General features: G+C 43.1%; 1 protein-coding gene across 1 annotated transcript; it reads right to left on the reverse strand.

Moving 5' to 3' along the window:
* Nucleotides 1–3,697: 3,697 nt before the first annotated feature.
* On the reverse strand, nt 3,698–14,876 carry LOC131135420 (ras-related protein Rap-2a). Its single transcript, XM_058081222.1, has 2 exons — nt 14,051–14,876; nt 3,698–5,877 (listed from the first exon to the last, which is right to left on the reverse strand). Exons 1-2 carry the CDS (start codon nt 14,362–14,364, stop codon nt 5,640–5,642), a joined length of 552 nt encoding a protein of 183 aa, XP_057937205.1. The 5' UTR covers nt 14,365–14,876; the 3' UTR covers nt 3,698–5,639.
* Between the last annotated feature and the right edge of the window lie 1,244 nt (nt 14,877–16,120).

Below are 16,120 nucleotides of genomic sequence, written 5' to 3' on the forward strand. Positions count from 1 at the left end.
TCACAACTGCCTTTGCGACAACAGCGGATATGTTGAAGTATTCTCCTGCAAAACAACAGTGGAATGATTCATTTTCTCATTAACCACACATAACAACAGCGTATACAGTATATCAGTGCAAATGATGCTGTGGAAGAAGCTTGTCCTTAATGAAGCCCGCTGAGGCCTATATGAATGGTCCTCATTAAGGTGAATGGAGCACCTGAACGCACCACACAGACTCCTTCACAAGAGCATGCAGCACATTTATCGATGACTGATTTAGAACAATAGGGCGGCACGGCGGTCGAGTGGTTAGCACGCAGACCTCACAGCTAGGAAAACCAGGGTTCAATTCCACCCTCGGTAATCTCTGTGTGGAGTTTGCGTGGGTTTTCTCCGGGTACTCCGGTTTCCTCCCACATTCCCAAAACATGCTAGGTTAATTGGCGACTCCATTAATAGGTATGAATGTGAGTGTGAATGGTTGTTTGACTATACGTGCCCTGTGATTGGCTGGCCACCAGTCCAGGGTGTACCCCACCTCTTGCCTGAAGACAGCTGGGATAGGCTCCAGCACCCCCGCGACCCTCATGGCGGTTGAGTGGTTAGCACGCAGACCTCAGAGCTAGGATACCAGGGTTCAATTCCACCCTCTTGTGGAGTTTGCATGTTCTCCCCGTGCATGCGTGGGTTTTCTCCGGGTACTCCGGTTTCCTCCCACATTCCAAAAACATGCTAGGTTAATTAGCGACTCCAAATTGTCCATAGGTACGAATGTGAGTGTGAATGGTTGTTTGACTATACTTGCCCTGTGATTGGCTGGCCACCAGTCCAGGGTGTACCCCGCCTCTCGCCTGAAGACAGCTGGGATAGGCTCCAGCACCCCCGCGACCCTCGTGAGGATAAGCGGTAGAAAATGAATGAATGGAATTGCATCGGGGGCTGCACGGTGGTTGAGTGGTTAGCATGCAGACCTCACAGCTAGGATACCAGGGTTCAATTCCACCCTTGTGGAGTTTGCGTGGGTTTCCTCCCACATTCCAAAAACATGCTAGGTTAATTGGCGACTCCATTAATTGGCGTCCATAGACCTCACGGCGAGGATACCAGGGTTCAATTCCACCCTCGGCTATCTCAGTGTGGAGTTTGCATGTTCTCCCCGTGCATGCGTGGGTTTTCTCCGGGTACTCTGGTTTCCTCCCACATTCCAAAAAACATGCTAGGTTAATTAGCGACTCCAAATCGTCCATATGTATGAATGTGAGTGTGAATGGTTGTTTGACTATAAGATGTATTCCATGGTGGTTATTATTATTATTTTTCTTTCAAACCATGTATTTAATTCTATAGTACTTTTTCCAACCTAGCAGTCAAGTCAAGTCAATCATTCTTGCCGGCTTTAAGGGCAATATAAATAAACTTGACTTGACTAAACCTATAGTGTAAAATATTTTTATCGTCAATATTTTGCGGCAAATGAATATTGGATCCAAATATCAGTTATTGGCGCCCTTGACTACTAAAACTACGAATAAAGATGGCGGTCAATTAATGCTAGATTGTGGTAAAAAAAAAAGTACACTGACAGTTTGAAGCGTTTCTGTTTCAATAAACTTTGACCGACCTTGAACATTAATATATGTCTAATGCATAATATTCAGTTCTCATTAAAAAGATCCAAAGAAGTTTGTTTTCTTGATCAGTCAAGATGTCTCTGCCCCCCCCCAGTCTTTGACGGAGAGGACAAGAACAGTCTAAAAGTCATCGTGGCCGACCAAGCGCTGTCTGGGATGTAATTGCTGAAAGCTGGAATTCATCACAGTAGTTATTATAGCGTCGTTTCCCTTCCCTGCCCGCCACTCATGTAAGAACAGCGACTATAAAAAGCAGCAAAGCGTGTCTCCGTAAGCCAGGCGCCATTTAAGTCAAGTCAACAAACTGCTCCCCCAAAAAAAAAAAAAAAAAAAAATGGAAGGCGACGAGGGGAAAATGAAAAGAGCATTTTGAATTGTTTCCTTTTCCTGTTATCTCTCAGGTCCTGTGTTGTCTCCTATTAGCTGAATGACTGAAACTCATCTGGAGGAGAGAACTAACTGGGATTTTCCTTTGGGAATGCCTTGCCCTCATTGTGCCATCCTCCGAGTTAAGGAAAAAAAACAAATCACCGTTTTTCTCTTCCAACCTAAATGGGCATCTTCCTGTATTTGCCAATAAATAACATTTTAACAGGGAGAATCTGAGGCACTTTTAGTCTTCATTACTAGCGTCTGGCAGTTTGAGTCAAGTCCATAAAAAGAAAGTCAAGTCAATTTTCAACACTAACACAAAAGAGATAATGATATGGAGGAATTAGGCCAGAATCCATCATGCTAAATGTAGCCTCAATTACTTTTACACAAACCAGCGTACTTTATTTTGATATTATAAGGTAAACTAGCATTGTAGCATGAGCCTTCAACATCCATCCCAGGTTGGGTTGCAGCCTAAGCAGAGAAGGCCAGACTTTGTCCAGCTCCTCACAGTGAATCCGAAGGTTTTCCCAGGCCAGTTGAGAGACATAGTCTCTCCAATGTATCTTGGGTTTCAACCGAGGCCTCCTACTGGTCGGATGTTCCCCCGAACACCCCACAAACGCCCTGGAGGCATCCTAGTCAGATACCGAGCCACCTCATCTGGCTCATTTCTCCGTGATTTTGTCCTTTCTCTTGGCCGAAATGCTGGGATTCCATAGCCTCCTTCCCTATCACGACAATTCTGTTACGATTGGTCAGGGCTTGAAGGTCATCCCCACCCCCGTGTTGGAGAATTCTGCGTCGAACAGTGCCTTTGTTCATGAAACAGTTGTCCAGGAAGTGTGAAAACAGAGGAACAGTGACCGTGAGGTAGGTCTTTAGCTCCCCGGAAAATAAAATAGCTTTCCATTACTGCCTGACTTGTGTTTACATACACAATTCTTACATCAATTTCAATGAAAAAGAAGTTATTATCTGGGAAAACAATTAAAATTGGTTCAATCCCACCCTCGACCATCTCTGTGTGCATATTCTCCCCGTGCATGCGTGGGTTTTCTCCGGGTACTCCGGTTTCCTCCCACATTCCAAAAACATGCTAGGTTAATTGCCGACTCCAAATTGTCTATAGGTATGAATGTGAGTGTGAATGGTTGTTTGTCTATATGTGCCCTGTGATTGGCTCGCCACCAGTCCAGGGTGTACCACGCCTCTTGCCCAGAAAGACAGCTGGGATAGGTTCCAGCACCCACGCGACCCTTGTGAGGATAAGCGGTAGAAAATGAATGAATGAATTAAAATAGAAATATAAGGCATTGAGAAAACGCATTGAAAGACACAATGTAAGTAATAAGCGGTAGAAAATGAATGAATGAATGAATGAACAATTAAAATTGGATGATCACAGGAAAGATGGGCAAAATATGGGAGTTTCACAGGAAAATAAAAGGCTTCTTGGATTAAAATCAATTCCACATCAAGTGATGATTTCCGAAAACACATATAGAAAAAAACATTGATTAATATTGACAACACAGCACAGCAGATTATGGGAGCAATTTGCAACCCCCCCCCCCCCTTGTTTACCATATGGAAGGAGGAAGTTAGCATCAAAGGTGTTGCTATTTTCTTCCAACTGCATGACGGAAGGAAATATTTGTCACGCATTGAGTTTACAGCAAACAAAACAACACATCTGTTCAAAGTTGAGCCTCCATCCAAGTGTTGAACGCACTTTTTTTTTTTTTTATTACTCAGGTGTCAAATGTTCCCATTCAAAGAAGGATTCAAGAGTAAATGGTCACATTAAAAAATATATAAAATCAACAATAAAAATAAAATGGTTACACGGGTGGAAAGAAATTGGCTTCCCGTTGAGTAATGAAGAAGAAAAAAAAAAAAAATGCACAGATGTCCGGATTCATACCTGCGTGTTCGGTTTGCACACCTCTGCAGCCTTATTATATTCATCTCAGAAGTCTTTTTTTTTTTCGTTTACTAGCCATGCATACAAGTGACAGATAACACACGTTCGGTCAGTTTCTTGTTGCAGCTGGCACTTCCAATAAAAAATATTTACACTACCTTGAATGAATTAGTCTTTAGTATCATTACAACCACCACCTTTGCTATTAGTTTCTATATCAGGGGTCGGGAACCTTTTTGGCTAAGAGAGCCATGAAGGCCAGATATTTTAAAATGTGTATCTGTGAGAGCCATATACATTTTTTTAAACATTGAATGCAATAAAATGCGTGCATTTTTATGTAAGACCAACAGTTTTAGATATAATGGGCTCTAATTACGTAGACCAGGCACACTACCCCACGCCAATGGGGTGTGGCCAGCATACTTTCGTGAGCAGCGCAGTGTCTAATAATAAATCAAATACTTGCTGCCATTAATGCAACTTCTGCTGCTGCATAGTTTTGAACCGTATTCAGTATATTTCATTCTTTTGGCCATCTTCACCAGAAGGCTTGGTTCTGCAGCTTTAGCTATTTGACTAAAGGAGGAAAGTTTACATTTACATGTTTTTTTGACATCTCAATGACCGAGGTAGACTACAGCATTACCCAGTAATAATCAAGTTTTGGTGTTTGACCTGGAAAATATCATCAGGAAAGATGGATATGGTCAGCCGTATTGCAGCAGAATATAGATGGACGAATTAAAATGCATAAGAAAGTTGTTGATTTTTAATATTATTTTTCTGTGATGGTTTACTTTAAAATGTTAGCAAAAATGCATTTTTATTGTGGTAAGAAATGCTTGAGAGCCAGATACAGTCATCAAAAGAGCCCTACCTGGCTCCCGAGCCATAGGTTCCCTACCTCTGTTCTATAGGAATATAAGAAAAAAATGGCATTTCATTTGGTGGGAAAATGACCAACAAAGGCGGGATGCTGAGATTAGATCAACATTTCTTGAATTGACTGTGGCGTGTTCTGAACTCCTGCTTTCATATTGAACTTGCATGAAGCACAACGCTTTTGAGAGACAAACTAAACATGGGGGTGAAAAAAAAAAAAAAAAGTTCAGAAATTTCCGAAAACGACTCCTCTGCTGGTTCGAGCCAAGTAGTGCACTACGTTTTAAGTTCGATTGCATCATGATTTACATTACACAAATGAATAATTCTGCATTTTTAAAGCAAATTGTCTGAAATTGTGTGGAAGACTACGATGTTTAACTTTAAAAAAAAAAAAAAGTGAAAAAAAAAAAACAATAAAATGCTTTTAGGTCACCTCTTTGGTTCAGCCCCGGCGATGAGTAGAAAAAACACCGCACAAAATGTACACAAATCCAATCCTTTCTAAATATTTGAAGCAAAGGGATCTAGGAAATCTGATTCTGATGTTGTGTGCTGGTTTCTCACAGTAAATGCGTCATGGAAACAAAAGCGAAACCACATTAGGGTGAAATGTTACCTTGGGAGAAAAAAACGAAAAGAAAGGAAATCCCTTAAAAGGTGAAAACAGCAACATAAGGCGAGGGTATGTTATTTTATCCGTCGATGTCATTCCTCACATGATGAATATTAGGCTTAAATCAAGCCATGGTGTTCAACCTTTTAATTGGCGTGTGCATGTGTGTGAGCGTGCTAAGTGCGTCTCTCTCTCTCTCTCTCTCTGCCGCCATTGTTGGCTATTGTATATTGCAAGACGAGCAGCAGGGGTCGTCCTTGTCAGGCTGGGCGGCGTAGTCCATCTGCCGCACGATCTCGGCAAACAGTTCGTCCACCATGGTTTTGCTCTTGGCCGAGGTCTCCATGAAGGGGCAGCCCCACTCCTCGGCCAGGGCCTGGCCCTCGCTGGACGAGACCTCCCTCTCGCTCTCCAGGTCCACTTTGTTGCCGACTAGGATCACGGGAACCTTCTCGTACCTGAAGGCAGCACACAAACATGTCAGCTGAGGGGTTGGTTGGTTTTCTACTTAAAAATAGTATCATTCAGATAAAAAATGGAGGAGAAGGAGGGCCTTGTGTGTGTATTTCCCTGCATTTATCCAAAAAGGAGACTGAGGGCAGAAAGAAATCGGACTCTAGACTTATTTTTAACTGTGTGTCCTCAAATCCTACATCGACAAAGTGCTACCAATGAGCAAGCAAAAGCTAAAAAAAATGGAGGAGGAGGAGGGCCTTGTGTGTGTATTTCCCTGCATTTATCCAAAAGGAGACTGAGGGCAGAAAGAAATCGGACTCTAGACTTATTTTTAACTGTGTGTCCTTGAATCCTACATCGACAAAGTGCTACCAATGAGCAAGCAAAAGCTAAAAAATGAAGGAGAAGGAGGGCCTTGTGTGTAATTCCCGTGCATTTATCCAAAAAGAGACTGAGGGCAGAAAGAAATCGGACTTTAGACTTATTTTTAACTGCGTGTCCTCGAATCCTACATCGACAAAGTGCTACCAATGGGCAAGCAAAAGCTAAAAAATGGAGGAGAAGGAGGGCCTTGTGTGTGTATTCCCCTGCATTTATCCAAAAGGAGACTGAGGGCAGAAAGAAATCGGACTTTAGACTTATTTTTAACTGCGTGTCCTCGAATCCTACATCGACAAAGTGCTACCAATGAGCAAGCAAAAGCTAAAAAACGGAGGAGAATGAGGGCCCTGTGTGTGTATATTCCCCTGCATTTATCCAAAAGGAGACTGAGGGCAGAAAGAAATCGGACTCTAGACTTATTTTTAACTGTGTGTCCTCGAATCCTACATCGACAAAGTTTTACCAATGAGCAAGCGAAAGCAGTTTACAATTGAATGCAGCTAAATGTACTGCAAAAAAAGGCCAGTAAGGATAATTCATCATGCCGCCTACAGAGAACATACTAACTCCTTATTTCTAAAATCACAAATACTTCAACTTGCTGATATAGTTCATCTTCAAAACAGCTAAAATAATGCATAAGGCTAAAAATAACCAATTAGCTAAAAATGTCATTCAATACTTCTCTACAAGAGAGGAGAAATATGATCTCAGGGAAGAAGTACATTTGAAACACTTCTATGCTAGGACTACTACGTTATGCTAGCCATAGCATTTCAGTATGTGGAATCAAACTATGGAATGGATTGAGTAAGGAAATCAAACAATGCAAAACGATGAGCCAATTCAAGAAACAATACAAGCAGTTGATGTTTGCTAAATACAAGGATGAAGAGTCTTGAACCAGTCATGATGTGCTATACATATCACTATATTGACACTTACTATGGTACCCATTATGGCATTGGATGCTCATATCACCTTGGACTTGTACTACAAGTGATGCATTATTAAAAACAACAACAACAAAAAAATTTATACCTTATAGAAAGCAGGAAGTGAACAAATGTAACAGTTACTGATTGTCAAAGTACCAGATGGAGGGGTAGGATTTAATAAGCTTTGCTTCTTCCTACTCCTATCGGACATGTGGAACTGTGAACTGATTATGTGATGCATTCAATTGTAATCTAATGCATGTTCAAATGAAATTAAACCATTACCATTTGTAGTCGCTTCCACCTTCCCAGGTGTTATTGTACTGTTGTACAAGGTGTAGATTTGTAGAAGTATTTTTCATGTCAAGGACCCGGCATATCTCTGCTCAGCCGCATGTTTCACCATAAAATTAGCTCCCTGAGAGAGAGGAGTCTATTTCATTTTGAGCTACTCATGAATACGCGAGTGGACTTTAATCTTAAATAGCCTCTTGCCGAAAAAAGACGATGTTTAACCAAGAGGGGGATACGGTTCATCCTACAGTACATTTAATATAGTGAATAGGGAATATTCATTCATCAAATGCCAGACTAATGTCGATGTTATGTTTATGTTCATTCATTCATTTTCTACCGCGGACAGTGCTGGAGCCTATCCCAGCTGTCTTTGGGCGAGAGGCGGGGTACACACCTATGCACAATTTACAGTATCTAATGAACCTAATGCTGGTTTTTGGATGTGGGTGGAGGAATTCTAGCAATCCCATGACAGCGAGAAGGACCCAAAAGCATACATCCCAATTGTCACACTTACAGTGTTTCATCAGTAACCTGCGCTGCTGCCTGACTCAGCAAAAAAAAAAAAAAAAAAAAAAAAGGACAGGGAGAGCCGACAGAAACACTTACAGTGATAGGGACGGGTATATGACAAAATTTCCTTGATCAACCATGGAGAAAATGACCAATTCATCAATTGTTACTTTGTGAAATACAGTCATCCCTCATTTATCAAGGTTAATTGGTTCCGGACCCGACCTGGAAAACTAATTCCATTGAGGTAGGATTCAATAGGAATAAACTGAATACTGTTGTAGTTATACTGAATATAATTGTAGTTATGATACAGAGAATCTAACTGTGGTTTATAACATTATTAGAGCCCTCTGGACATTAAATAACACCCCTATAATTTTAGAAATTAGAAATAAATAAATAAGATAACATAGACATAGGGTGGCACGGCGGTCGTGTGCACAGCTAGGAGACCAGGGTTCAATTCCACCCTCGGCCATCTCTGTGTGGAGTTTGCATGTTCTCCCCGTGCATGCGTGAGTTTTTTCCGGGTACTCCGGTTTCCTCCCACATTCCAAAAACATGCTAGGTTAATTAGCGACTCCAAATTGTCCATAGGTATGAATGTGAGTGTTAATGGTTGTTTGTCTATATGTGCCCTGTGATTGGCTGGCCACCAGTCCAGGGTGTACCCCGCCTCTCGCTTGAAGACAGCTGGGATAGGCTCCAGCACCCCTCGCGACCCTCATAAGGGAAAAAGCGGTAGAAAATGAATGAATGTTCTTCTTTCTGGGCTGCACGGCGGTCGAGTGGTTAGCGCGCAGACCTCACAGCTAGGAGACCAGTGCTCAATGCCACTCTGTGTGGAGTTTGCATGTTCTCCCCATGCATGTGTGAGTTTTTTCCAGGTACTCCGGTTTCCTCCCACATTCCAAAAACATGCTAGGTTAATTAGCGACTCCAAATTGTCCATAGGTATGAATGTGAGTGTGAATGGTTGTTTGTCTATATGTGCCCTGTGATTCGCCGGCCACCAGTCCAGAGTCCACCCCGCCTCTCGCTAACAGACAGCTGGGATAGGCTCCAGCACCCCCGCGACCCTCGTGAGGAAACGAATGAATGTTCTTCATTCTATTAGAGTAGCTTATGCAACTTGTGTGGCTCACTGGAGGCCTCATTGTTACACAGAGACATCTGGTATACAGCAGGGGGGGCTATATATAGTCATAATAACAGAGGAGGAAACTTGTGCTCCCAGGAGGTGTGAGACACTGGCTGCCAAAGATACCCAAGCTCCAAAAAAAAGGTGTTGACCACTCAGTGTCTGGTCCAGGCATTCACACTTGACAGTAATATACATACAATGTATTCTACGTTATGCAGACGTATTGTATATGTGACAAATAAAGCACAAGCCTGACAATATGCTAAGTTTGGTTATGCTAGCGTAGTGACACAAACACAAGTAAACAACATGTCACTAGCCTTGAGCTTGTGAGTCCCCGGGTCGCACACGCTGGTTTACTATGACCGCCCCATTCCCAGACACGTCTCATATATAATGCATGATGCATCAACTCACATAGGTCTCGCTGATGGATGGCGAAAGACATCACCGACTGGCTCAAGACTCGCGTTTTTTGGTTTTAAACAACGCTGCCAAGATGCAAAGGGAGGATAACAGGCGGCTTCTTCACAATCGCTATTTTAGGGAGGTTCCGACTGAGTCAGAGAATTACAAGCGTCTCTCTCTTTTTTGGCACATGTGAAGATATAATCGAGATCTCTCCTATGTCTTTTGTAAACAACCTAAGACAAGAACGCTGTTTGAAAAGAAGATCAAGGACGGTATTTCAAAAACAGGGGATTCTCCCACGGCGCTACAAAAGTGGCGTTGCCGCTTTCTTCGCTGCCTGATGCTTCAAACAGATGACAGGGACTTTGTAGCCAAGAGTATTAAAACTAGTAGTGAAACAATTCCTCGAGTAATTCAAGTACCTCGATTACAAACAGTACTTTTTTCTGCCTTGAATTTAAGAAATAAAACTGCTGATTATGTAAAAAAATGAAACTAATTAGTCATTCATTCATTCATTTTCTACCGCTTATCCTCATGTGGGGGGGTGGGGGTGCTGGAGTCTATCCCAGCTGTCTTTGGGCGAGAGGCGGGGTACACCCTGGACTGGTGGCCAGCCAATCACAGGGCACATATAGACAAACAACCATTCACACTCACATTCATACCTATGCACAATTTGGAGTCGCTAATTAACCTAGCATGTTTTTGGAATGTTGGCAGAAACCGGAGTACCCGGAGAAAACCCACGCATGCACGGGGAGAACATGCAAAACTCCACACAGAGATGGCCGAGGGTGGAATTGAACCCGAGTCTCCTAGCTGTGAGGTAACTTGCGCGCTAACCACACGACCGCCGTGCAGCCCTACAAAAAAAGTTCATTCATTCATTCATTTTCTACCACTTATCCTAACGAGGGTCGTGGAGGATGCTGGAGCCTACCCCCAGCTGTCTTCGGGCGAGAGGCGGGGTACACCCTGGACTGGTGGCCAGCCAATCACAGGGCACATATAGCCAAACAACCATTCACACTCACATTTATACCTATGGACAATTTGGAGTTGCTAATTAACCTAGCATGTTTTTGGAATGTGGGAGGAAACCGGAACAAAACAGGGAGAACATGCAAACTCCACACAGAGATGGCCGAGGGTGGAATTGAACCCTGGTCTCCTAGCTGTGAGGTCTGCGCGCTAACCACACGACCGCCGTGCAGCCCAACTACAATTGTAATACTAAAATATACAAAAAAAAATTCATTTTTGAGTGTCTGGAACAAGGCATTGCACTGCATTATTTCTTATGGGAAAAATTAATTAGCATATGATTTCCTACACTAACAGAATCGCAGCATCGGCCAATAAAAACAGAATTTTCTGTTGGTAATGGTTTCATTTTTTGCATACACTTTATAATGGAATACATCACACAATACAAATTGCAGTTCCACATGTCCAAAAGGAGTCGGAAGAACAGTAGCCACGTATACATAGACCCAAATATTCCAATTCCATTCGATTTATTTGTTCAAACAGAAAGAATCGAACCTTGTATACACCTCATTCCAAAAGAAAAGGGCCAATCCGAATGAATATATCCTCGGTTTCACAGGGGTGGAATATTCCTTTCCCAAATCCGATTGAGGTATGGAAAGGTATAAATATTAAAAATTTCCTGCCAATTTAGGGCGGCACGGCGGTTTGGTGGTTAGTGCGCAGACCGCACAGCTAGGAGACCAGGGTTCAATTCCCACCCTCGGCCATCTCTGTGTGGAGTTTGCATGTTCTCCCCGTGCATGCGTGGGTTTTCTCCGGGTACTCCGGTTTCCTCCCACATTCCAAAAACATGCTAGGTTAATTGGCCACTCCAAATTGTCCATAGGTATGAATGTGAGTGTGAATGGTTGTTTGTCTATATGTGCCCTGTGATTGGCTGGCGACCAGTCCAGGGTGTACCCCGCCTCTCGCCCGAAGACAGCTGGGATAGGCTCCAGCACCCCCCGCGACCCTCGTGAGAAAAAGCGGTAGAAAATGAATGAATGAATGAATGGTGCCAATTTAACAAAATAACGAGGTACGATTAGCAGGCCCTATGTTAGCCTACAGTGCCTCTCCACTTCAGTCAGTTATGATGGGCGCTAGCCGCAGGTAAAGATTATATATAATGGATGTATGGATGGTGGTAAGGGTTTTTCATCAAATTCAGTACAAAATGCGCAAGCCTCCTGCAGACGGGCTGTGCAAACATGGAGTTTTATCACTTGATCTCCTCGCTTTTCCTCATCGCTCTCTGACCATGGCGCCGATATTTACATAGCCGCTAAAGCCACCAATCACAGTGTGTCCCTGGAATGAGGAGTGATGAGGTTTTTTCACGGCGCATTCACGCGGGGTCCACCGTGTAATCATGTGTACCCGTAGCCTCTGATGGATGCTGACAGGCTTCAGAGAGAGAACGATGCACGGCCCGGCGCCCCTGGCCTCTGCCGATGCGGTTTGTGACAGGTCACCGATGTTGTGGCAGCGAGGTGGGACGAACATTATCTGGAATTTTTAACGACTTCATGGAAGAATGTGCTATGAATTTGTGTCTCTCTGTCGATCTAATATAATGTCAACGTTGCACTTTTAAAATGCACATAAAGTAGCAAACACGACGTGTAGGAGTTAGCGTGTCAAGCGTGCAAAGCCTCATGCTGGTGTTAGGCGTGAAAATCACAAAAAATCACATAATAGCCAGGCTGCATCTGGTGTGTGAGAGCACACATGTATACATTAGCATATAAACACACAGGAAGTAGCGTCTCAGCTCATACGGGATGGAAACACACCGGCCTCATTACTTCATTCATATTTGTGGCGGTGTTAAAAAAGTAGCAAACATTACGGTACGTGTCATTTGTGCTAGCAAATGCGCGCTAACCACTCGACCAAGTCATGCAGCTCCCGGGTGCTTCCTCAATAGGTGCTGGTGCGTCGCAGTCGTGCTTTTGTGATATGCCATGTCAATTTTTACATAGGTCACAAACCACCGCATCATTACTTTTGGATAATTTGGAGTCGCTAATTAACCTAGCATGTTTTTGGAATGAGGGAGGAAACCGGAAAAAAACAGGGACAACATGCAAACTCCACACAGAGATAGCCGTAGTTGGAATTGAACTCGGGTCTCCTAGCTGTGTGGCCTGCGCGCTAACCACTCGACCAAGCCATGCAGCTCCCGGGTGCTGGTGCGTCGCAGTCGTGCTTTTTGATATGCCATGTCAATTTTTACATAGGTCACAAACCACCGCATCATTACCTTTGGACAATTTGGAGTTGCTAATTAACCTAGCATGTTTTTGGAATGAGGGAGGAAACCGGAAAAAAATAGGGACAACATGCAAACTCCACACAGAGATAGCCGAAGTTGGAATTGAACTCGGGTCTCCTAGCTGTGTGGCCTGCGCGCTAACCACTCGACCAAGCCATGCAGCTCCCGGGTGCTGGTGCGTCGCAGTCGTGCTTTTGTGATATGCCATGTCAATTTTTACATAGGTCACAAACCACTGCATCATTACCTTTGGATAATTTGGAGTCGCTAATTAGCCTAGCATGTTTTTGGAATGAGGGAGGAAACCGGAAAAAAACAGGGACAACATGCAAACTCCACACAGAGATAGCCGAAGTTGGAATTGAACTCGGGTCTCCTAGCTGTGTGGCCTGCGCGCTAACCACTCGACCAAGCCATGCAGCTCCCGGGTGCTGGTGCGTCGCAGTCGTGCTTTTGTGATATGCCATGTCAATTTTTACATAGGTCAGAAACCACCGCATCATTACCTTTGGACAATTTGGAGTCGCTAATTAACCTAGCATGTTTTTGGAATGTGGGAAGAAACCGGAGTAAACGCGGAGAAAACCCACAATGCGAACTCCACATAGAGTTGGCCGAGGGTGGGATTGAACTCGGGTCTCCTAGCTGTGAGGCGCTAACCACTCGTCCGACTGCAGGTACACTTAGAGAAACATTTTTTTTTCATATTTTTGTACCCAGACAGGTAACAAAATATTACACTTAATAACACTTTGGATGTCCAACAAATAGTGCAATAGGGTATAAACTGTACCTTAAGGCTCCCTACATGTACACACCAAACAGCCTCATACCTTCTGTGGATGCCCAGACTATGTAATATGCTTGTTAAATAAAATATGTCCGCCCACTAACATGACCCCGGTTATCCCCCTGGCTTAGTGACTAAAAGGTGTAGCTATTCTTCAACAAAGTGGAGTACAGAGGGAGATGTTTTCATCATGTTATGAATGGGAGACTTCATTGAGATCATATTGAGGTGTATTATGATAGAATAATGGCTGCAGAACACACCAAAATTGAGCCTGTTGGCCTATTGTACTGTATATAGAGGCCCACCCTTGCACCATAGGGCCTATATGTATGTATATGTACAGTATGCATGTGTGTGTATGTGTGTGTGAGATTCCACCAACCTTTTCACTCTTATGATCTGGTCTCTCATGGGTTTTATGTCCTGGAAGCTCTGTTGATTAACAAGGCTGTAGACCAGAATAAACCCTTGGCCGTTCTTGATGTAAAGGTCCCGCATGGAAGCGAACTGCTCGGTACCGGCGGTGTCAAGGATCTCCAGCACCGACGGCGAGGAGTCCACCTCGATCTCTTTGCGGTAGAAGTCCTCTATGGTGGGGTCGTACTTCTCAATGAACGTCCCGGTGACAAACTGCACCGTGAGGGCGGACTTGCCCACCCCTCCGCTGCCCAGGACCACCACTTTGTACTCGCGCATTGTGTATTCAATGAAGCCGTGTCACATTCACCATTTTGTGTGGGCCGTTTAAGGCGGTTGTTGATGATAACACAGTCCGAGCTCGACTCTCTTCTCGGCTACGGCAGAGCACAAAGACCCGGCGCTCCGACACGGGGCTTCATTGTGGCAAATTCCCCCCTACGCAGGCCATGAACTTGACGGCTACGCCACCATTCGTAAAGTGGTGGGTACGAGGAAAGAAAGCTATTGTTTTTCATGTGTTTAGACACAAAAAACAACAAAGTTCTGTTCAAAAATACCAAGACTTACTTGCCCCCCCCTCCTCCAAAAAATAACCAAGGAACCTACGCGCGCTTTCAAAGCAAACCCGGAAATAGCCGCGATAACTAACTAAACACTTTAACGATTTCTATGTTTCTTTTTCACCATCTCGACCGCGGCTCTCCTTTCCTCTCCAGTGCAATGCCAGCCGCCATAGTCTCGGGTGGAGACCCACGGCCGCTGCGTAAGCAACCACCCCCCCCGGGTCCTCTCTCGGCTACCGTAGCGAGGCAAAAGCGCCCGCAAGAGCCCGCCCTCTTCTTTCCTGTGATTGACGTTTGAGAACACCAATGGCGGCGTCAGTGGTTTGCAACCATTGAATGGGAATCCAGAGTAGCGATTGGATGTTTCTTATTTCCGTTCATGTGTTAAAATATAGATATATATATATAAAAAACCATCATTCGGTTGCCCCAGTGACACAAGAGCAGCACCCGTCCAATCACGGAGGCAGTTCGGGGACGTGTATCCAGGAGGAGGAGAAAGAGCCGGATGTTGTTGCTATGGTAACACTGCATTGTCGTTGCCTACCCAAATTTGAGAATGGTGTATTTATTTATTTACAAATACGCTCATTGGGTACATCAGCACAATCTAATGACATCACAAGCAAGAAAAATATTATATTTGTTTTTAAAATATTTGAAAGAGATTGACACTGCCTGAAATTACTGTAGTTTGTGTTGTATTTTAAATGTTTTAACTACAAATTATTAGAAACACTTCTCAGCATGGTGATTGTATTTGCTGTGCCAAGTGTGTACTTAACAATTCTCAATGAAAATGTTGAATAATTGAGTAAAAAAAAAAACATATTTGAAAGTATATGAAACTAAATAAAAGCCATTACAGTATTTGAAGGTAAAATGTTAAAACAAAAAAAAAACACAGTAGATGACAGCATTGTCTTTACTTGACAGTGTTTATTGACAATATTGTTTTTTTTTAAATATAATTTAGAAATCACTAGTCACATGAAATGGATCATTACACACAGTAAATTAAGATCAATTATTATGAGAGAATGAATTTTTTAAAGTTAGGTCCGGTGTTAAAAGCTGCAGATGACACTGGCCCCTTTCATCAACATTAATATTAATGTGACTATTGATAGCAGTATGACATCATCATCATCATCATCATCATCAGTGCATCATTATCCCCACACTATTATTTGATTTGGAATTAAATGCAATTACCAGCATATGATGAAGACTAAGGCGAAGATGACAAAAAAGCATCTTGACTGCTGTGAAAGTGCTTAAAAGGAAATGTTTTCCATCAGTCAGTCACACAGAACATTCTGTTTTGTTTTGTTTTTTGTGTCTGGGCAAGCAAAATTAGGATTTTTGGTAGCATTTCTTAAAAATAAACCTGAAATCTGAAAAGTTTTGTGGATTATTTACTGCAGTAAATTAAGAAAAAGACATCACTACTATCAAAATAAAAAAAT

Source organism: Doryrhamphus excisus, chromosome 9 (assembly GCF_030265055.1).
Source record: "Doryrhamphus excisus isolate RoL2022-K1 chromosome 9, RoL_Dexc_1.0, whole genome shotgun sequence".
Classification (NCBI taxonomy): Eukaryota; Metazoa; Chordata; class Actinopteri; order Syngnathiformes; family Syngnathidae; genus Doryrhamphus; species Doryrhamphus excisus.

What these genes read in the sequence shown, in the direction of transcription:
- LOC131135420 (XM_058081222.1), bottom strand. Translation starts at nt 14,364, where the DNA reads ATGCGCGAGTACAAAGTGGTGGTCCTGGGCAGCGGAGGGGTGGGCAAG. An exon ending in CAGATCATAAGAGTGAAAAG is followed by an intron (nt 5,878 to 14,050) that starts GTTGGTGGAATC and finishes TGCTGCCTTCAG; the next exon opens with GTACGAGAAGGTTCCCGTGA.